Below are 23,955 nucleotides of genomic sequence, written 5' to 3'. Positions count from 1 at the left end.
TCCGGTTCGAAAACCCCTCCAAACGGCGCCGTTTTAATTCCTAAAAAAAAACAACCTAAACCGCATTCCCCACCGCACCCAAGCGAAGCCCCATTCCTCTCCTCTCTCAAACTGAAGTGAACATTTGAAATTTAGAGCACAGAACCCTAGCCCTCCAGCTCTCCATCCCCGCAGCCACCGCAGCCCCGCAACAACCGCAGCCACCGCAACCCCGCAGCCCCGACAACCCCGCAGCGACGCTTCGTTGTCATAGCCGAACTCGTCTCCACTGGGTAGAGGCATCGAGTGCGGAAGCTCCGTCGCTGTTGCAGGAGCTGTGTCGCCGTTGTAGGAACCTGCGTCGTCTCTTCTGTTCGAGCTCTATCTCTTTGTGTTTGCCGGTGTCGTCGTCTCCTCTGTCGTCGCCATCACTCCCCTTCCTTCTGGTCGCCGGTAAGCACTGTGACTTCGATTTTGGTAATACTGTGTTCACCGGTGTCGTCGCTTCCTCGTCGTCTCCTCTGTGTTTCCTGATTTCACTGTTGTTAATAATTGAGTTGCTGATTTAGGGTTTGTCATTCTGAGTTACAGATTTTGTCAATTTTTGCTTATTTTGTTTTGCTGAGTTGCCTATGTTTATGAAACTGGAGTTGGTTATGCTGATTCTCAGATTCTGAATTGCTATTTTAGTTGATTTTGGAGCGTGATTGCCAGGATAGAACTTTTGTTGCTGTTGCATTCTTTTTTCTATTTTGTTGATTGTAACGATTGTGAGTTGTTGTTTTTGTTTTTTTTTTTATTTTGTTTTTGTTGATTATAATAATTCTGAGTTGTTATTTATATTATTATGATTTTGGAATAATTTGTTGATTATGTTCTGTGGCGCGGCTGCTGGTGTTGCTGCTGCCTTTCGCGCACCAGTGCAGTAGGTGGTGTCCTCTTTGCCCTTGAAGAGGCAGCTTCATGGTATCTATCTATTTCTGCTTAGACTATTCATTCGTACTCTCTCAATCTCATACTATCTATAGCTTGTAAATTTGATATTGAGGGAAAGAAAAACTTACTTACCAATCCAATTTTTCTAACATTCTCTATAAAATGTTAACTAGATGTAAGAGTTTACGTTGCTTTGATCATCAATGTGTAAAAAGAGTAGCAAACAAAGATGCTACATAGCATAGCCTGAAAACTCATCATTTTCTTTCTTTTTCTTTAGGTGGAGGAGTGCTCTTTGGTGGAGGACATTTTTCACCACAGCAGTAGTTGCTATTGTTTTAAGAGCTGCAATTCAGCTTTACGCCACCAGGAAATGCGGCTTATTCGGAGAAGGTGGTCTGATCATGTATGATGTTGGTTCTTCCCAAGGTAACATACAGCGCCGGCGACGTACTAGCAGCAATACTATTGGGGGTCATTGGAGGAGTTCTTGGAATTAATAAGTAATTGATTATCTAAGTTATTTCTTTTGGTCTTAAAAGTATGAAACTCAACATCTTAGCTCTATTGATGAAAGATTATAGGTTGAATTTATATATTTGAAATTTTATATAGGTTTTTTAATAATTTTATTTAATATTTAATTAAACCGGTTGAATCCCGGTCGAACGAGTAAACCAGTAACTTTACCGGTTTATTGACCGGTCCGGTTCTCACAACCTTGCTATTTGCTATTAACTAAGCATGCATGCCTCGATAATAGTGAACCTTTAATTTCTTCTTCCTCCGTCTCTGTCACCCTCGTGTTGGCTCCCTCCTCTGCCGGGTCTGCTCTGCTTGTGCCGGAGCCCTGCTCATGCGGCCACCCTCTCCTCGCCGGTGGCCTGCCTCTGCAATGGTGGAACGGCCCCAACCCGTCCCTGACTGCTGACTTTTGTTCTACTTCTGGCCTTCTGCAGTGTAGAGGTGAGTTTTTTTTTTTTTTTTTTTTAAAGTTATTCTATGTTACTTTTTTTGGACTTGATTTTTGCTGTTTTAATGTAGGTTTAGAAGAGACAAATTGATGCTAATTGTATTTGTACTTAAAAATGATTGATTAATTTGTAATAGGTTTAGATAATTGTAGAACTCAAGTTCAAAAAATTAATATATATTTATAGATGATGGTGCAATGGTGCATTTGGAGTTACAATTGAATAAATAACATGACTTGGATGTTAGCATAATTTGACATCAGTAACCTGTGTAGTTCTATCTTAGCACATCATAGTTTAACTTGGGCATTTATGTAAATCCCGAGAGCATTATGGGCAAGGATGTGAACATAAGATGTTTGTCCATTACAAGAATGCTCAAGTTATTTGATTACTTCATGGATATGCAGTATAAACCTTGTCCACTTATGCAATACTGAAGATAAATTCTGTCATTTAACCTAGTTTTTTGTTTTCCTTGTATTTCTAGACTATGAATCAGTATTCTGCATCATTGATGTACAAGGATGCGTCATGTACAATTTTCATTAATGGAAAATGGGTCCCTGTTGGAAATGATATATAGAAATTCTCAATAGTCAACCTTTTATCATGTGGTTTCTTTCTTTCAGAGAGTAATGGAAGATTACCTGCCCCACACATTTAGTATCATCTGTTGTAAATGTGGATGATTTTGACTTACATTGTCTTTGCTTATATCCTATGAGCTCCAAATATGGATTTTTTTTATTAGTGAAAATGGATGGTCAAAACCAAACCATTAGTCCATTTATATGATAAAAATTGTATTTGAAAAGTTCAGTTCATGCATGGCCCAATTAATAAATATGACCTCCATTAAGAAATAAATGTCCACTTTTGAAATTTTACTTTTTCATAAATAATTGAACGTGATGGCTAATGGATCAATGAACGATTTTACAACCTTAACAGATTTATATATGATATATGGATGGGGCCGAGGCAATTGTAACAAAATTGCAAGCTTCATTTTTATATGGTGATTTTATTGCCTCTTAGTTGTACTTGTACATGCTTTTCATTTGTTATGCGATTTTGAAAATTCTATTTCCTTTTGTTTGGTAATGTTGATTTCTCATTTTCATATTTTGTTATTTGACTCATTCAGGCTGCAGCTTGGTACAATTGAAGCTGCTGAAGTTTATATTTCAATGATTTGCAATTAAAGGACTATCTTTAGCTTGATATGTCTCTTATGGGTTAAGAACTGTGGCAAGATGGATTTAATTTCCAAACATATAAGATCATGGACGAGACACAAGAAGATGCAGGCCCGTCAGAGCAAGGGTCCTCTAATGTTTCATGGTAGCCTTCTGACTTTGTTGAAAAATTTGGATCTGTTTCATCGGCCTTAAACAATAAAGAACCCCCTAGACATTCTGGTAATGATATTTTGTCACCTAGAAAGCATCAGAAATTCTCTGGAGCACAGGAATTCAACAAGATCCAATTCCAAATGAATTTTATTCAATCATTCCGGTGAGGATTTATTATGCCATTTTTATTTGGTTGTAGTTTTACATTGTTCAATAGTGGTTCTCATCCATGAATCACGACATGCAAGCATGAGTTGCGTGCGCGAGGCCAAAAAACTCCATGCCCGCATTGTGAAGACCAAAGGATCTTGGCACTCAGACAACTCCTCCGTTCTCTCACTCTACACCAACCTTAACCTCTACCATGATTCAATCCTCCTCTTCCGTTCCCTTCGTTCCCCTCCTCCTCTTGCTTGGAGCTCCATCATCAAGTGCTACACTTTCCATGGTTTCTTCCACCATTCCTTCTCTTCCTTTAGTCAAATGAGGGCACTTGGCATTCGCCCTAACCGCCACGTCTTCCCTTCTCTCCTTAAAGCCTGCGCCCTCTTGAAGGACTTCTACCTCGGCCAATCTCTTCATGCCTGCATCCTTCGCCTCGGCTTCGATTTTGATTTGTACACAGCCAATGCCTTGATGAATATGTACTCTAAGTTTCATGGCTTGGGGGCCTGTGCAGGTAAGGTGCTTGATGGATTGTCTGAGAGAGGCAGAGCCAACTGCAGCACCATGGCTGCTGTCAATATGAACATAGATAATGTCAGAAAGGTATTTGATAGAATGCCTGTGAGGGATGTTGTTTCTTGGAGCACTGTCATTGCCGGAAATGCTCAAAATGGCATGTATGAGGAAGCATTGGCCTTGGTCAGGGAGATGGCTAGAGCCCACTTGAAGCCTGATGCCTATACCTTGTCAAGCATTCTCCCTATCTTTGCAGAGCATGCTGATCTTATTAAAGGAAAGGAGATTCATGGATATGCTATCAGAAATGGGTTGGATGCGGATGTTTTCATTGGAAGCAGCTTAATTGACATGTACGCAAAATGTACTCGCGTCGAATACTCGCTTCGTTCCTTCTACCTCTTGCCCAAGAGAGATGCTATTTCTTGGAACTCTATCATTGCAGGCTCTGTGCAGAATGGTAAATTCGATCAGGGGCTCATGTTCTTCCGCCAAATGTTGAAGGACAAAGTCAAACCCATGCATGTTTCCTTCTCCAGTGTAATACCGGCTTGTGCTCACTTGACTGCCCTCAGTTTGGGAAAACAGATCCATGGATATATTATTAGAATTGGATTTGATGATAATAAATTTATAGCGAGCTCTCTGATGGATATGTATGCCAAATGTGGCAACATCAAGATGGCTAGATATATTTTTGACAAAATAGAGGCAAATGACATGGTATCATGGACCGCCATCATTATGGGATGCGCTATGCATGGCCATGCTCTTGATGCAGTTTCTTTCTTTGAGCAGATGCTAATGGATGGAGTAGAACCCAACTATGTGGCATTTATGGCTGTTCTAACGGCTTGCAGTCATGCAGGGTTGGTAGATGAAGCTTGGAAGTATTTCTACAGTATGGAACAGGAGTTTGGTATTACTCCTGGCCTGGAGCACTATGCTGCTGTTGCCGACTTGCTTGGCAGAGCTGGAAGATTGGAGGAAGCCTATGACTTTATCTGCAAAATGAGAGTTCAACCGACCGGAAGTGTGTGGTCGACATTGTTGGCTGCTTGTAGGGCTCATAAGAATGTTGAATTAGCCGAGAAGGTTCTCGACAAGATAATTTTGGTCGATCCTGAAAACATAGGTGCTTATATTTTGATGTCAAACATCTATTCATCAGCTCAAAGATGGAAAGATGCTTCAAAGTTGAGAACCTGCATGAGGAAAAAGGGCTTGAAGAAGACTCCAGCATGCAGCTGGATTGAAGTTGGATACAAAGTCCATACTTTTACGGCTGGAGATAAATCACATCCATATTATGACAAAATAAACGAGGCATTGTATGTATTATTGGAGCAGATGGAGAAAGAAGGTTATGTTCTTGACACAAGTGAGGCACTTCATGATGTTGATGAGGAACACAAACGTGACTTGTTACTCACCCACAGTGAGAGGCTTGCCATAGCATTTGGCATCATTAGCACTCCTGCAGGTACAACTATCCGCGTAATAAAGAATATTCGGGTTTGTGTGGACTGCCATACAGCAATTAAGTTTATTGCAAAGATTGTTAACAGGGAAATCATTGTCAGGGATAATAGCAGATTTCACCATTTTAAGAATGGATCTTGTTCATGTGGAGATTATTGGTAATATTAATGTAGCAACTATGGTTGAATTCCCAGAATATAGTGGTTTTTTATTCTCAAGTTTATAATTGAAAAGAGCTAACCTCCATGACCTGATCCTTTACTTGTGCTATTCTATAATCTTATTTCTCTCAATCTCTCTCTCTCTTTCTCACACACACACAGCGCGATTGCTTCACAGTATTACACTGAGTCATGCTAACATGGCACCATGACTTTTGCACTTGAGAACATTGAGTAAGTTCTGAGAGTCAGTTTGCATTTTTGCAATGAGGGCGTGGAGGGTTCATCCACCACATGGCGTTTTGAAGTGGGTTCTTATTTGGATGAGTTTTTGTTTCATTGTATTCAAAGTTGGACCACTCTCCCAATGGCCGTTGAAGGAGGCCACAACTATTCATTCTCCATGTCCTCCATGTGAATGCTTTTGCTCTTTGGCTGGGTATCCCTTCGATCCTTCGGGTAAGTTTCTCCCCCTACTCTTTCGTTTAAAACGCACGCACACAATTAGTTTATGGCTTCTTATTCAAATTACGATGGTCTAAACTTCTACCGATATTGATTGATTTACTTTTAAATATACTATTATTATTTAAGAGAGAATACAGATTTACAGTGAGAGACAGAGTAATTAAAATTTTGGTTTCGCTAGGGAATCAACTAGAAGTGTAGTCAACTAGAGCCAATTAATTGAAAAACAAGAAAATTAGCTATAGTTGGGTTATGCTGTAGTTAGCTCTCTAGACTTTTTCTTAAAATTTAGGCCTCTTGTCATAAACAAAAAATAATTATGATTTTATGTCTCTGCTTGGATACTATCCGAATAATTGCAGGGCAACGGAAAGGAATAAATTCTCCTTCTATGTACTGAAGGGAGATTGTATATAGTTAGAAGGATATTGCTGACATTACCAAAACAATTAATTTAAGAAAAGAAACATCACACTGGGGATTTGATTACAATTGTATGTTATTTTCTGTTATTATTATTATTGTTATTATTATTATTATTATTATTAATTACGCATGCATGTGCCCACATCTGCTACAAAATTTCTAAACAATTTGATTTTACTTTCTACAGGTGTCATGAAATATAGCACGTTACCTTGCTCGAGATCATACACGAGATGGTTTCATGATTCCCTTCACATGTTGGTGACCACACATACATACATTGCACTAACGAATTAATAAGTAACAACATATATAATTTACCATTCATGTTAGGTGTACATTAAAATCAGTCACCAAAATTAGCTATTAGAGTAGAATATATATTAGAATACAAAATACACATTAAAAATAAGTTAAATTATACATATATTTATATATAAATACATGATGTATATAGTGATCAATTTTGATGACTAATTTTAGTGTGTAAATAACATTTTGATAATTTAATATACAATTAATTATTTGTGTAAAAGTTTTTTATATTAACAGTGCATATATATATATATATATATATATATATATATATATATATATGCGCTTCATGATCATACACTTGCCGTGCATGAGTATGTAACATTATTGTTCAAACAAAAGTGATGTATAATGGATGATTTAATTGTTTTGATGATGATATTCGTTATTGCTATAATTGTTCAAGTGGATGCGTTCTGTATATTTAAGGAAGATGAAATTATTGAAATGATACTGTTTCTTGTAATAATAATTCATGGGGATGGAAGTGTTTCCATTAAGGAAGATGAAATTGACTTTCAAACTCAAGAAAATTTTGAAGTAGTGATAATAATTATAAGATGAAATTAAAAAGTAGGATTATATTTGATGGGCTACTAATGTTAAAATTTTATAGGACTATTTAACTTGATCATGTTATTAAAAACAAATAAAAATGGACTTAAATTGTATGAAATGAACCGTGTGAAATTAATTACATTATCCAATTATAATTTATAAAGTCCCAAACAAGTAAACTCAATTGATTTTTAAATATATTTAATTCTGTATACGACTAATCAAAAAATTCTTATTGGTTGAGAATGTAAAGTAATTTAATTTATATATATTATCAGTTTATACTATTTAATTTTTCAAAATTAAATATTGAATTAAAAATATTAATACTTACAACAATTATTCAGTAATATAAATATAATCATTTGATAACATTAAAAAAACAGAAATTGATAACATTACAAATTTTACACACTAATGTATCAAAAGGAAAACTATAAATATAAATGTACAAAACAAAAATTATTACATGTACTATACTCATCAAGTCATCATCCAATTGGTAGTTATATATATGACATTGGACATCATCATCACCCTACAGAAAGAATAGTGGTAATGTTTTTATCTACACGCAGAATAAGACTCCAATAGTTGCTTGGTTCAACCTCAGCCATTTATAGAGTGGTGGACTTGTGGTCATGCAATTGTATGTGCACAATCATGGCCAAAATATTTGAAACCCCTCATATTTGAAATCTGATTTTTTTTTTTTAACATGTTGATGTTTATGTTGTTTAGTATGAGTGATATTCGCTTATATTTTCTCAAATAATTAATAGCGTAACCTTAATAAAAGGTTGAATAACACATCTTAAATGAAAACCTTAACATAATCACTATATGGGATTTTCATATTGTTATATAGTATTTTTTAATCCATTTTCAACCCGTGTGAGATTATTCATTTCTAACACTTTTCATCTGATTGTAGACAAGTCCTGTAACGAGTTACATTTTTTACATTCACGTTGAACTTTAATTTACATGACTTGTGTGAAGTCACAACAAACCCATATATCGCTTAACACAGCTCTAGTGAAATCACATTGAGGTCATACCCTAAATTTTAAATCATAATAACCATCCTCAAACGGTCAAACCCCAAATTACAAACTTTAACTTGCATTGTACTATGGCCACATTTTAAGATGAGTATGATTGTTATAACACATTAGCGAATAAAATACTGACACATGGCAGATTTTTTAATTTGATTTTATTTAGGATTATGTTAAGTAACTAATGACTTTCTTAAACAACATGAACAACGAGCCCTAAAATTAGCCCAATTCAAGTAAAACATACTACACTCTAAATTACTCACCTAAATCTTAATATTAGAATAACTATCCGTACACCTAGTGAATTGAATATCCAATATATCTATTGTAAGATCAAATTTTAGACTTTTATATCATAAAGATTTTAATATCATATTATAAATTTTTTTTATAAGTTTAAATGAATAAAAAATGATACATAAATAATTATATTTTTAATATATATATTTTTCTTTTTTTTTTGGTAATTTTCCTATTCCATCATTAATGCCTTTCATAGTTATGTCTTCTCTTATCAGTTATGTATGTCATATTATTTTAAGGACATTTTTATAATGTTTACAAATTTTTCATCGAAATTATTTAATGAGTATTGAGAGATGTATTTATTACGTGATCACTCTTTTAAGAAGCTAGAACATGTGTAATTTATAAGTAACTGTTGTTAAGATAATATGCTTCATTTATAGTAGGTCAAGGTTTTCGTCTCGATTCTCACAGTAATTCTAATCATCATATCGTTGAAAGTTGAAACCAATCTCCATCTTGTCGTTGATTGATATACTAAGTAAAGTATAATGGTCAAAGGTGCATCATTCAAGGGTCTTAAAATAAATTGATTGATTGATTGGGCGAGTTGGCTGGAATGCCAATTGACTTAACAGCCAAGTTAATCATTAATTCTAAATTCTAATTAATTCACATATGTGACTTGGATAATACACTATCTACTTAACACAAATGTTATATAGCTAATTGCTGATGGTGAATTATTTGAACAAGTCACTGGCTTATATCTTTAATTTCATGAATTTAAAACCAACACTAATCATATATGCTTATGTTAAAACATCAAAGTCTTGTCTTTTCATGCCATCATCGTCAATAAGTGATAAAAATTGAGATAGGAGCATAAGACCAAACCGAAAATTTTGTTTTGTAATACTAACATTATTACTATTTATTTTTTCTGCTCAAATTTTAAAATATCTTTTTTTTGTTATTATGATTATTTTAGGTGAAGACAAAAATCGTAATTGACGATTAAAGTGATAATTATAGTGATTTAAAAATGAGACTAACAGAAGAAAAGAAAAAAAAAAAGATAATAATAAAAATTAATATTTAAAAAATTAATTTAATGAGAAAAATCAAATAAAATATTTGAAACAAAAATAAAACGTTTTAATAAACATTAATAAGTACGAAACTAAAATTTAATCAAAATATTTGGTGCTAAAATAATGCTTTATCCCAAATTAAACACATGCTAGTTATAATAGTTCATCTTTTAATGGCAAATTGGCAACCCTCCCTTTTCCTCATATAATTGAAACCACCCTTTTTCCGTAAAATCCTCACCTCCAACTTTGTTAGAAAAAAACGTGTTAAGATTCCCCAACACACATTGCTGTCAACAGAGAGATCAAATCAAGTAGCATACTAAACTTAACTTGTGCTTAGGCATTCCTAGAACCAACACTAATATATATCTTTGGGCCAACGCTGCTTGTTGCCCTAGTTTTGAGAATTTCTGTTGCTTCAATTTTCTTAATTAATTCTTATCACCAACGACGAAAAAAAAAAGTGTGTGGAGGGGCTTTAATTTCTTCACATCCAATTTTGCATGTGTAAAATGGCTTTTGAGTTTTGACAACAACACCCCACAAATGAGAAAGATATTTTTGAGTATATTTTGGGAACATATATAATCACATATTTTTATTTATAATATTAAAAGTTACATAAAAGTTTGAAACTAATAAATAATTGTGTAATTTTTTATAGTATGTATTAAATGCGTTAAAAGATGCATGTAACTATTTCTTCTTTCATTTTTTACTTTTGGATGAAATTAAATAATGTGAGATAGATATTAATTTAAATTTTATATTTCCTTCAATAGTATAAGACAGTGAGTTAATTATTTATATACACAAAAGGAGTAGTGACTACACATTATCTACCTCAATTTAATTTGTTTGACAATATATATGGTCACAACAAAACAATTTCCTAATGGAAACTATTTGAGAGCTCAATAATTACACGCTAAAGTGTTTCTATGGCCCATTTTTTATGATTTCAATAGTTATAGGTCAAAATCTGAATGTTTGATATTGAAAAAGAAAATTGAACAATAAAGTTAATAGCGAGCTAGCCACATGATACGTCACTCAAGAAAGATGATGGCCCCTTTTTGACATTGTTGCTTTGGAATTTATTCCCTTCAAAAGTTATATATAAATGGGTGATAGTGGTTTCATTACCGAAGTTTTCATATTAACATGTGTAATGATGGGTTTAAATTTGAAATTAATTGAGGGGGTAGGCTGGCTAATCACACGAGAGAAACCGCCATTCCAAAAAGCCACAAATTAAAGCTCCTAATAAATCTAGTTTGAAAAATATTAAGACCAGAGTTCGACAATCTTTCGTTATGATTAAACAAAAAGCATGAGTTGTTTCAAATATAATATATATATATATATATATATATATATATATATATATATATATATATTTGTCGGTTTAAATTCAAGTGATGATTGCTTGTGGTTGTAGCCTTGTACAATGCATTTGGTGAGCAATGTGTAACTATTGCCATTTGACTAACAGAGACTTTTTTTTAAACCAAAATTAAAATTAAGATTTAAACCCATAATTTTTAAATGAATATAAAAAAATTATATTATTTGAGTTAGATATTTAAGAAGTGTTATAATGCCTCTTGAATTTTTAACCTTATTAAACTCTGCTTATTATATTTTTTTGCTAAAATTATTTTATTTAATTTAACATTCATAATTTTATATATATAATATTTATAATTATATATTTATTATATTTAATATTACTTAATTGTTCGTTCTAACAGGCAATAATAAATTAATAACAACTCCTTTTAGTTAAAGCTTTTGAATTTCACTCTCCTATGTTTTGAGGGCATATATTTAAAAAGCATTAATTATATCTGTTAATTAAAACTTTTATGTTATTTAATTAATATAATTTCTTTCATATTTTTATGATTAAATTAAAATTTTAATTACATTGTTAAAATTTTCTTCCAAAATATAAGTACAATTTAACTCTTGACTGTAGTATATGTATAAATTTTTCTTTAAAATTATTCTCTAAAATTATTAGTGACAATTCAATAGATCTTATACATTATTCTTTTATTTATTCTCTATATTTTCTTATACATAAAAACAAGCAAACCAAAGATGCAGTGGAGTACATAATTTTTATCATTTTTATTTCTATTTTAATTTCTTAATCTATTCAACTCACTTTCTCTATTATTTGCTCTTTTTTCTGTTTTAAAAATTGTGATTATCTGTCTATTTGCAATTATCATACATAAAATAAAGCAAATCAAAGATACAGCAAAATACTATTTAAAAAATAGAGATTTTTATCCATCTTTATTTATTAAAAACGAGAGTTTTTTTAATTTTCTTTTACTTGTTAATTACTCTCTCTATTGTAATTATTTGTTTTTTTTTTTACTGCTTCATGTAATAACTATGAGAGTATATACCCATTTTGGTCCTCAAAGAATTTCAGACCAGACACTTTAGTCCCCAACTAAAATTAATTACTCGATTGGTCCCTAACAATAAACTTCGTCAGTCACTTAGGTCCTTTACAACGTCAACTCTAACGGAGGACAAAATAGTCCCTGACAACTTTAACATGGGACAAAATAGTCCCTCGTCTCCTCTGTTCGAAAATGACATTGTTCTCTCCCAATTTCCATCATTTCTCACATAACACTAGTAGTCTAACACTGTAACTTCAAGCTACACAGTGCACACTCTACAACTTCAATGTTCACAAGAAAAAAAATCCTCAACTTGTTCTCAACCAATTCATACTCAGAAAACTAATGACAATGTCTCTCAACTACTTGTCGTCTTCGATGGATCCCATGAATCTAGACAGCAAGTTTGTTTTGTCAAGACCTGTCGTCGTCGTTGCCATCTCCCTCCTCCTCTGCCCTATCAACTCCATGACCACATTGTCCACCATTTCGATCGCTTCCTTCAGCTTCTTCTCCAAACCAATCTTCAGTAATCGCTTCAGTTTTCATATGAGCGGCAACGGCGACATTGCTCATTGTACTGATAGCTTGGATGCGAGGTCGAAACTGTCTGCCAACTTGGACTTCGGGAAAGAAGGAATGAAGCACTCAATGTCTATTTCAAATGAGAATTTGCATATGACGTCAAAGGATAATCTTCTCATGATGTCGTAATGTCCAACAATTTATATTGCTTGCCAAAGAGTGGAGAAAGGCGTGCCTTTGGGGTAGTTGTGGAACTTGGTCTTGAGGATGTCGTGGACGTTGTCGGGGTTAGAGGTGATGTTATCGACGACGTGGAAGTAGATGCTTCTGGTGGGTGAAGTGCAGAGTGGTGTGCGTAAATTGTGATCATCAACAATGGCACCAATAGACTTGGAGCTTTCAAACGTGAATCACACTTTGTCACAACTCCGCACAACTAACCAGCAAGTGCACTGGGTCGTCCAAGTAATACCTTACGTGAATAAGGGTCGATCCCACGGAGATTGTTGGTATGAAGCAAGCTATGGTCATCTTGTAAATCTCAGTTAGGCGGATTTAAATGGTTATAATGGTTTTCAAAAATAATAATAAATAAAGCATAAAATAGATGAAAGAGATACTTATGTAAATCCTTGGTGGAAAATTCAGATAAGTGTATGGAGATCCTTTGTCCCTTCTGAATTTCTGCTTTCCTACTGTCTTCCTCCAATCATTCTTACTCCTTTCTATGGCAAGCTGTATGTAGGGCATCACCGTTGTCAATGGCTACTTCCCATCCTCTCAGTGAAAATGGTCCAAATGCTCTGTCACAACACGGCTAATCATCTATCGGTTCTCGATCATGTCAGAATAGAATCCATTGATTCTTTTGCATCTGTCACTACGGCCAAAAATCGTGAGTTTGAAGCTCGTCACAGTCATTCAATCCCTGAATCCTACTCGGAATACCACAGACAAGGTTTAGACTTTACGGATTCTCAAGAATGGCCGCCAAAGGGTTCTAGCTTATACCACGAAGATTCTGATTAAGGAATCCAAGAGATACACGCTCGGTCTAAGGTAAAACGGAAGTGGTTGTCAAGCATGCGTTCATAAGGATGGATGATGATGAGTGTCACGGATCATCACATCCATCAGGTTGAAGTGCAGCGAATATCTTAGAATAAGAATAAGCTTGAATCGAATAGAAGAACAATAGTAATTGCATTAATTCTCGAGGTACAGCAGAGCTCCACACCTTAATCTATGGTATGTAGAAACTCCACCGTTGAAAATACATAAGTGATCAAGGTTTAGGCATGGCCGAATGGCCAGCCCCCAAAGTCTAAGAACTAAACGTCCAAAGATAGATACCAAGATGTCTAATACAATAGTAAAATGTCCTATTTATACTAGACTAGTTACTAGGGTTTACAGAAATAAGTCTAAATGCAGAAATCCACTTCTGGGGCCCACTTTGGTGTGTGCTTGGGCTGAGCTTGAGCTTTACACGTGTAGAGACTTCTTTTGGAGTTAAACGCCAAGTTGTAACGTGTTTTTGGCGTTTAACTCTGGTTTGTGACGTGTTTCTGGCGTTTTACTCCAGAATGCAGCATGAAACTGGCGTTGAACGCCAGTTTGCGTCATCTAAGCTCGAACAAAGTATGGACCATTATATATTGATGGAAAGCCCTGAATGTCTACTTTCCAAAGCAGTTGAGAGCGCGCCATTTAGAGTTCTGTAACTCCAGAAAATCCATTTCGAGTGCAGGGAGGTCAGAATCCAACAGCATTAGCAGTCCTTTGTCAGCCTTAATCAGATTTTTGCTCAGGTCCCTCAATTTCAACCAGAAAATACCTGAAATCATAGAAAAACACAAACTCATAGTAAAGTCTAGAAATGTGAATTTTGCATAAAAACTAATGAAAACATCCCTAAAAGTAGCTAGATCCTACTAGAAACTACCTAAAAACAATGCCAAAAAGCGTATAAATTATCCGCTCATCACAGAGGAGGTGGATGTACCAGTCATAGAGATTTAGGAAGTGTGTGGTCCATGAAATGTTGAGATAGGTGAGACACGTGTGGCAATTACACCATGGCTTAATCTTGGAGGTAAAGAAAAGGAAGGAAAAGATGGAACAAAAGACTGTGAAGGTGAAGAAGGAGAGTATGAATGTTAGGGTTATACGAGATATGATAAAAATTGGGGAAGAATAGCGTCCTTTTCGAATAAAGGGGTAAGGGATCATTTCGTCTCTTGTTAGAGTTGTCAGGAATCATTTTGTTCCTTCTTAGAGTTGTCAGGGATCATTTTGTCTTCCGTTAGAGTTGACGGAGCCAAGGACCTAAGTGACTAACGGAATTAATTGTTAGGGACCAATCAAATAATTAATTTTAGTTGGGGACTAAAGTGTCTGGTCCAAAATTCTTTGAGGACCAAAATGGGTATATACTCTAACTATGATTTCTGCTAAATTACAATTTAAATTTTTATTCCTTTTAATTATTGAGTTGTATGTTTACATTATATTTTTGAATTTATTTGAAATTTTTTTTATTTATCATGTTTTATATTATAGCAAGAGAAAAACAAATAATAAAGGTACAAATAAAATTTCCAAATTTTTGGACAATTTTGATTCGAATGCATTACCTAATGAAGTATTATGTCAATAGTTAAAAAAGACAATTGAAAAATCTTCAAAAGATATTACGAAAAATGGTTAAATATGATTTTGGTCTCTAAGATATAAGTCGAATTTCTTTTTGTTTCTAACCTTTTTTGTATATCAAATTGTCCCTAAAGTTCAATGTCCTTCAGACTAAAATATCCTTCTTTTCTTTTTTTTTTTTCCTTCTTCTTCATCACAGCATCCCTTCTTCTTCTTCTTCTTCTTTATCAAAAGCAAAAACAAAAACAAAAACAAATGTAAAAACAGCAGCAACGACCAGGGAGCATGCGAAGTGGTGACAACTAGGACAAGAAACCAAAGTCCTTTTACTTTTCAAACCGTGTGGTATGCCTTTTGAGTTTTGATTGTTTACAAGGATGACGACGACCATTTCCTACGCTTCTTTAGGCAGGGATGGCAATGGGTAGGGTAGGGTTTAGATCCAACCCTAACCCTACCCGCGAGTTGAGATTTTTATATAAACTCAACTCTATCGGTCTACCATATTCGCAGGTTGAGAATATCCCAACCCTACCCATACCCATTCTTAATCCGCGGGTTACAAAAAAAATACAGTATTATTATATAACTTGATGATAATTTAAAATAGAACTGACTTTTATGTAAAAAAAAAGTATTCAATTATCAATTAAAGATCTTCTTTTAGTAGCTAAAAATATTTTATATTTAGTGAGAGGCCTTTAGTTCAAAATCCACTTAAAACATATATATATGATGCGAATTGGTCGGGTAAAGTTGAGGCTCAACCCGCACCCTACCCTACCCGACTGGGTTGGGTACCCGTGGATAAGGTGCATGTTGCCACCCTTATCTTTAGGTCTTCTTCAACACCTTCTTTTCCCTTTTCTTTCCTATACCCTTTTTAATTCACTTCCTCTTCACCTTGTTCTTTTTTTTATCCTGGATTAGTTGATTTTGCAGTTGAGTTAGTTCTACTTGTTGATTTTGATGCATTCTTGAATTTTTTAGGACGAATGAATATTTTAGAGCTAATTCTTTACTGATTTGAATATTTGGTTTTACCAATTCAGTAAATACCATTAAAGTTATTTGATCTAGCACTTACACCAATTTAATACTGAAATTAAAGAAAATTGAATAAAGGTTTGGTCTTATTGTTCTGTTAATGCTGATTATTAGTTTTTATTTCCGGCAATTGTTTTATTTCATGGTTTTGCTCCCACAAGCTGAAACAACTTTTAAGGAAAATTTAATTTTGTGAAGCCTTACTGAAAATCTTAAAAACCTAACTTGGTGATTTGAATTTTGTTTTATTGGTGTGAAAATTTATTGGGTATTGAAAAATTATAGTTTTGGTAACTGAATCCCTGCAAACCTGTTTTGGTAACGGTTTTAGATCTCCTCCTTTTTTTTTCTATGTTGTTGTTAAATTTTAAATATTAGATTGTAATAAATGATGTTGATATTTTTGAATTTGAATATTGTGTATTGTTGTTGTTGGTGTTTCATTAATGGCTTTTTTGTAGTTCTTTTTCCTCCATTAATGGATTCTCTATTCTTTTTTTTTTAATTTTAAAATTTTTTTCATTAGGAGTAATTAAGTCCAGAATTTTAAGATTTAAGTCAAAAGGACGATTTTAAAATTACATGAACCTTAGGTTGCGTTTGTTTCTGTGGACAGGACACAGAAACATGGACAGTACACATATAAAACGTGTTTAGATAGAGAGATATAGACACTGGACACAGTGTCTCTGGGACATTTTTTTATTTTTGTGTCCACTTCTAAACGAAAGACACTGATGGACACATAAATAAGTTGGTGGACACGGAATTTTTAATAATTTTTTCTCGTTTTTGTCCCTGGTTATTTTTCATTATTCCGCTATTATCCTTTATATTATCTTGTGAAAAATCATAACCTTAGGTTTTTTTTACTGTCGTTTCAGGTACTCTCTCTTCTTCTTGCTCTCTCTTTTCATTCTTCATCTTCTTCTTGCTCTTTCTGTCGTCGTCTTCTACTTTGATTTGTTCTTCCTCTTCTTTTACTTCTTTCACAGTAATATCTTCTTCTTGCTCTTTGTTTCTGTCTCTCTTTCTTCGTTTCTTTTTCCTGATTCTTAATCTTCTTGTTTTCTTTCTGATTCTTTTCTTGAATTTTTAGGGTTCTTCTCTCTTCTGATTTTGTATCTTCTTATCTTTTTTATTGATTTTTTTTGTGCAGCCAATTACTACTCGTTCTTGTTACAATTTTCAGAAGCCTGTTCTTCTCTTTATCAGTCACATAATCAGGTATTACTCTGTCTATTCCTTTATTATTTCTTATTTTTATTTTTATTTTTCTATTAAAAAAAACGGTTCTGCTTTGTCTTTATTTTTTCGTTTTTAATTTTTTATGATTTTTCAATCTAAAAATCATATAAGAAGAGCTACATTCTTTTCTTTGACAAATTGTTAAATGTTTACAATGATAGTATGAATGAATGAATGAAAAAATAATTTTGAGTTTTAATATGTTGATGTATTTGTTCATAATCAAAGAATGAATGAAAAAATTGTATTGAATTTGTCTCTTATTATTAATTTGAACTAAAAATTAAAATAATTAGTGAGTTATGTTGTTGTTGCTCTTATGGCTGCTGTGCTCATTGTTGCTGATAATTTTTAGTATGTGTTAATTATATAAGCTGTTTTTTATGTGTTGATTAGGGAAGAATGGAACCATCGTACCGCTCTTTCAGGCTGAACTTCAAACTGTTACGATATTAGTTTTGATGTTTGTATTTTTGTATTTGAGAAATAGGAGAAGAGGACATTTGTTGACTAGGAACAGAAAAATTAATACTAATCCCTTAAGACGGAATGTATTAAACCTTATAATAGGAGGGGGCGATAGAAATTGCATTTGGGAATTAAGGATGAGCGTAGATGCATTAGGAAGATTGTGTGAGTTACTAAAAGTTCAAAGTGGATTAAGAGATGAATGTTGTAAGTATACATGAGCAAGTGATTACGTTTTTAATAATACTAGCTTATCATAAAAAGAATCGCACGCTTCAAGTTAGATTTTATAGATCAGGAGAAACAATAAATAGGTATTTCAACGAGGTGTTATCCTCGGTCATATGTGTCCAAAGTCTATGCAAAAAGCTAGAACATCAGCAACTGTGAAACTCCATGCGAATAGTTAACGAGATGTATCATACAATATATTATAATAAATTGTTCAAATTTTCATGTTAACATTGTGAACAAGGAGCAATTGAGAAAAAGAATAATTGCGAAGGGAGCTTTTTGAAACCCTAATTTCCTTTTCCAAATAAACTTTCCCCTGATATGTTTAAATCAATAAATCAAGGTTAAGGGAAAAACATCAATTTACTTGTCTTGGGACATTATCAAATCAAGGATTTGAAACATCTTCTTCAAATCTAATGAAAATCAAACGGGATAGAACTTACAAAGAGAAGATTCAGAACAACAACTGAAAAGAGAAGGAAGAGAGATTGAGTGGGCAGAAACAGAAAACGAGTTGGCAGCAGCGCGGAAAACAGGCAACGTCGTGTAGGTAGAACAAGAATCATTCCTCCACAGTTCTACAGGAAGGGTATAGTTAGGGCGGCAGTGAATGAGTCTGAGACAGAGACAGTGATGAGAGGTGGCTATGAAAGTTAAAACTAAATATGTCTATTTTAGTAATTTTATATTATATTGTAATCTTCATATATATTAATCCAAACATAATACTAGACATTACATTAATGTCTTGTCCATTATATCCAAACACAATACATAAAGAGTAATTTTTAATGTTTCTGTCTCAGTGTCTTTGTCTCAGTGTCATGTCCTGTTCTATCTACGAAAACAAACACAACCTTAGCGACGATTTTGTAAGGTTGGGGACTGAAAAAATTTTCAACCTATACCTTAAAGACCAAAATCATACTTAACCCTATAGAAAATAATGAACATTTCAAATGATCATATCAAAATTTAGATGTTATAAAAAATAATACTGCAATTCGAAAAGATGATTTCATATCTTTTATTGGTCAAAATTTTTTAAGTGAAGAAGAAGTATTTGTTTTTGACAAAAAAAAAATGCAAGTCAATAAGGATTTTCAATTCAAAAAGAAAAATTTGTCAATTTTTAGATAGCTGTTATTTACTCGACCCAAAATTAGGGGGAAGAGTTTTTATTTGTGAATAAACCCCTTCCATATTGTCATCAAAATTGATCACAAACCAAACTAAGTACAAAAATACAATAAGAGAATGTAAAAATTTTAACAACTAAAGGAAAGCAAAACAACAAACATGAATAACAATTAAAATCAATGAACCTTCCTTTTATTAATTCATTCTTTATGCTCTCTCGAGATGATGGACTTCCAAATCCCATGTCACCCCATTTTCATGATATACATTATACCCTTCATCACTTAACATTTTCTCTTAACACCATGTCTCCCAACAAATGTAGTAAGTATGGTAATATTAAAATCAATTCATTGATATCTGCCTTGTGCATTCGGTTCCATAAATCTCCTTTCAACTAATCCGTCTCATCGTTGCATCCACTTTGTCTAACTTCCACCTCCAATATTTTTTTTTTTTTGAGGAGTGGTAGGGACCAACAGATTTTGTGATTTGTAGCCATCAATTAGTCATTATTAGTGTTTTTAATGGTGTGAGATTTCATCCAATAGTATAAGATTACTCACTTTTCTTTTGTTAGTTAAGTGCTGGCCAAATTTTAATAAAAGTGTTAGTCTCTAGACTTTCTCTTTTCTTTTTCTTTCCACTCTTCTCTATATATGAACTCTTTTTGGCTTGCAAATTCCACACTCAAATTTTGTATGATGGACTTCAAATTCATGATTTTATTTCTCAAAATAATTTGTTCCAAATACACCACGAATTACTTTATTGCATCTTACATTCTTTCATTTCTTATCCTTATACCATCGATTAGCTTGAGCTTTCACTTGTTCCTATGCTCTATTTCATGTGATAACTTTGTCTTAAAAAATTCTGACATTCCTACATCTCTAAATAGACCATATTATGACAAAGAAAAAGATTATCCATTTCTTTCTTGGCATATATATATTACAAGACCCCTATTCCTCCCATGTTTCAAACTAAATTCTAACATCCTTTGGTCCAACCCAATACACATTATCATAATATAAGGCTAACTACCATAGTTTAGATGCAAAATTACATGGTAATAATAGGTGTTTACAATCTTTGGCGCCGCATTGCATAATACATAAGCTTCATCTGAATCATCTCTTTTATTAATGATATTTTTCCTTATTAGCTTTTCAATTGCTGCATTTGTAAATGACATCACATTGTATCTTCCATCAGATAGCTAAATGTCCACGTCACGATTCCTGTAACCTGTACATAAACATATTGTATAACTCACCCATTTGTGTTTTTTCTATCTCAAAAAATTTTCGTATCCATTAGAGATTCTAGACCACATTATACCCACCCACACACTACAGTCGTTGATAGTGCTGTCCTTCTGACTTGATACTCTAAACAACTTTGGAAACTTCTTCTCGATCTATCGTGACTTTTTCTATTATCGTGAAGGTAAGATATTGAAAGTTATTGACCTATCAAATGAGTAAAGAAAGAGAAAATCCTGTAGAGGTAAATGCAAGGCTCATTTGCGGATTACTTTGCAAAAGTGCAAGGACATGTTTCCAAGTGAGTAGCGGGTTACTAAGTTCATTTCAGACCATAATCATCATGAATTATTAGTACTATTCTGAGGATGGTGTGGGGGTAGTATATTTTCAGAGGACTCTAATGCTTAAATTAGTAAGGAATTTAGACAAATTTTTATGAATTAGGATCGAGAGATACTTGAGTTTGACAAGATATTTATAGGAGAGGGTGATGATTTAATAATCATGATTCCGGAACCCTTCCACCTATAGTGGTAGATAATTATTTTCCAATATTTAGGGAATTAGTTATCCCAAATTTTAAATAGTGGACGAATTTATAGGCGTGTTCACGTTAGTACAACTGAGCCCTCTCTTCCTGCTACAAGTTGGGTTGAGTGCGAATCAAGAGATTCGTGCTCCATGTAAATGGGGTAGATTGATATAAAGGATCTTCTATACTTTTTTCTTTTTCTTTTTTAGATTGACTCTATTCATTTTGAGTCGGATCTTAATTATGGATCAGGATATGAATAAGTATCATTAGAGGTTCGTTTTTTATCTGTTAACAGAATTATTTCTCAAAAAAATCAAGATCGTATTGTCTTACTTAAAGAGGCAGGTCTTTCAATTAAACAAATAACACGTGTGTTGGAACTTGAGAAAAACATTAAGAATGGTCACCTTGTTTTTGAAAAAAGATGTTAACAATCTTTTTGAAAAAATAAAGAAACAAATAGCAGGGAATGATCAATGATATAATGAACCTTTTGAAGCTCAGTGAAGAAGTTAAAAGGTGTAACTCTAAAATTAGATGTAGGAAAAAAATTAGAATATCTTTTTTGGTCACTTTCTATTGGTACCAAAAATATAATGATGTTGTTGTCTTTGATACTACATACGATATATGTCTATAAAATGGCCGATGGTATTTTTGTTAGAATTAATATTTATGGAAAGACTATACTCGTTGGATGTGTGCTTTTGCATAATAAGACAATGGCAATATTTTTTTGGCTAATGAAGATATTTTTTATTTTTTTTTATTTATAATTATACTCAATATCCTTTCATTATTAATAATCTTATTGCAATATCTAATTATTGTATTATTATTGTATGTCTAGATTTTTGAATTGTTAATGAAAAAACCACATTAACTGATTAAGATTCATGAATGACAAAAGCAATCACAAAAAAACTGTCATTTTTACTAAGCATAATTGTTGTATAGAGTATATAGCTATTTTGGTTCTCAAAAAATTTTGAACTAGATACTTTAGTCTCCAACTAAATTAATTACTCCATTAGTCCCTAATAATTAATTCCATCAGTCACTTAAGTCCTTAGCTCCGTCAACTCTAACGGAAAATAAAATGGTCCCTGATAACTCTAACAGGAAACAAAATGATCCCTGACAACTCTAACAAGGGACAAAATTATGCATGATCCGTTTATTCGAAAACAACACTATTCTTCCCCAATTTTTATCATATCTCGCATAACCCTGATATTCATACTATCCTTCTTCACCTTCACAGTCTTCTTTTCCATCTTCCTCTTTAGCTCCAAAATTAAACTATGGTGTAATTGCATACTTGTCGCACCTACTTCAACGTGTTATGGACCACACACTTCCTAAATCTGTGTGATTGGTACACCCACTTCCTCTGCACTTCACCCACTAGAAGCATCCACTTCCACGTCCTCAATAACATCACCTCCAACCCCGACAACGTCCATGACATCCTCAAGACTAAGTTCCACAACTATCCCAAGGGCACGTCTTTCTCCACTCTTCGGCAATCAATATAAATTGTTGGACATTAGGACATCATGAGAAAATTTTTCTTCGACATCATATGCAAATTCTTATTTGAAATAGACATCGAGTGCTTCATTCCTTCTTTTCTGGAGTTCAAGTTGGCAGACAGCTTCAACCTCGTATCCAAGCTATCAGTACAACGAGCAATGTCGCCGTTGTCGCTCATATGGAAACTGAAGTGATTACTGAACATTGGTCCGGAGAAGAAGCTAAAGGAAGCGATTGGAGTGGTGAACAATGTGGTCATAGAGATGACAGGGCAGAGGAGGAGGGAGATGGCAACAACGACGACGGATCTTAACAAATCAGACTTGTTGTCTAGATTTATGGATCCATCGAAGACGACAAGTAGTTGAGAGATATAGTCATTAGTTTTCTGAGTATGAATTGATTGAGAATAAGTTGAGAAATTTTTTTCTTGTGAACATTAAAGTTATAGAGTATGCATTGTGTAGCTTGAAGTTACAGTGTTAGACTGTTAGTGTTATGCGAGATATGATGAAAATTAGGAGAGAATAGTGTCATTTCCAAATAGAGGAGATCAGGGACTATTTTGTCCCCTGTTAGAGTTGTCAGGAACTCTTTTGTCCTCCATTAGAGTTGACAGAGTAAAGGACTTAAGTAACTGGCGAAATTAACTTTTAGGGACCTATCGAGTAATTAATTTTAGTCAAAAACTAAAATATCCAGTATAAAATTCTTTGAAAACCAAAATGAGTATATAGTCTTTTGTATATGGCATATTACATCTAAATTTAGTAGTAGTTTAATGCTTTAATTCATGAGAAATATTCAAATAGTGTGTAAATTTTTTTGAGCTATATAAATTAGAGGCAATTAAAGAATTGGAGCAGCAATGGTATGAGATCATATTGAAGTACAACTTGCAATCCAATAAGCACTTAAAAGAATCATATCAAATTCGAAAAAATTGGGTACTTGCTCATCATCGTGACTATTTCTTTGAAAGAATGACAACTACTGAAAGATTAAAAAGTATAAATACATTTGTGAAAAGATTTGTTAGTTTTCATGCAAGTTTGAGTGATTTTTTTGAATGGGTTAGCCATTTATAAAATTATTATATTATTTATTATATTCTATTCTAGT

General features: G+C 33.4%; 1 protein-coding gene across 6 annotated transcripts; it reads left to right on the top strand.

Annotated features, from left to right (window-relative positions):
* The first annotated feature begins 84 nt into the window (after window positions 1–84).
* Window positions 85–6,904, top strand: LOC130946329 (putative pentatricopeptide repeat-containing protein At3g23330). 6 transcript variants are annotated; one of them, XR_009072259.1, is made up of 7 exons: window positions 85–432; window positions 901–945; window positions 1,196–1,881; window positions 3,040–3,410; window positions 3,496–6,030; window positions 6,402–6,533; window positions 6,653–6,904. XR_009072259.1 is itself a non-coding variant. In XM_057875024.1 (5 exons), exons 4-5 carry the CDS (start codon window positions 3,388–3,390, stop codon window positions 5,570–5,572), a joined length of 2,100 nt encoding a protein of 699 aa, XP_057731007.1. In that variant the 5' UTR covers window positions 85–432; window positions 901–945; window positions 1,196–1,881; window positions 3,040–3,387; the 3' UTR covers window positions 5,573–6,347. The 6 variants fall into 6 exon arrangements, 1 of the variants encoding a protein (XP_057731007.1); XR_009072260.1 differs by lacking the exon at window positions 6,402–6,533 and having other exon boundaries at window positions 906–945; window positions 6,653–6,885; XR_009072258.1 differs by lacking the exon at window positions 6,402–6,533 and having other exon boundaries at window positions 6,653–6,885.
* Window positions 6,905–23,955: the final 17,051 nt, after the last annotated feature.

This window comes from Arachis stenosperma, chromosome 8, assembly GCF_014773155.1.
Source record: "Arachis stenosperma cultivar V10309 chromosome 8, arast.V10309.gnm1.PFL2, whole genome shotgun sequence".
Classification (NCBI taxonomy): domain Eukaryota; kingdom Viridiplantae; phylum Streptophyta; class Magnoliopsida; order Fabales; family Fabaceae; genus Arachis; species Arachis stenosperma.
Note: the sequence above shows the minus strand (reverse complement) of the source record. Positions and strands in the feature narration are given on the sequence as shown.

Bases quoted from the DNA above. Each gene is read 5' to 3' on its own strand.
- LOC130946329 (XM_057875024.1), top strand. From the start codon at position 3,388: ATGAATTTTATTCAATCATTCCG. The intron at 3,411-3,495 runs GTGAGGATTTAT...ACGACATGCAAG, and splicing joins AATTTTATTCAATCATTCCG to CATGAGTTGCGTGCGCGAGG.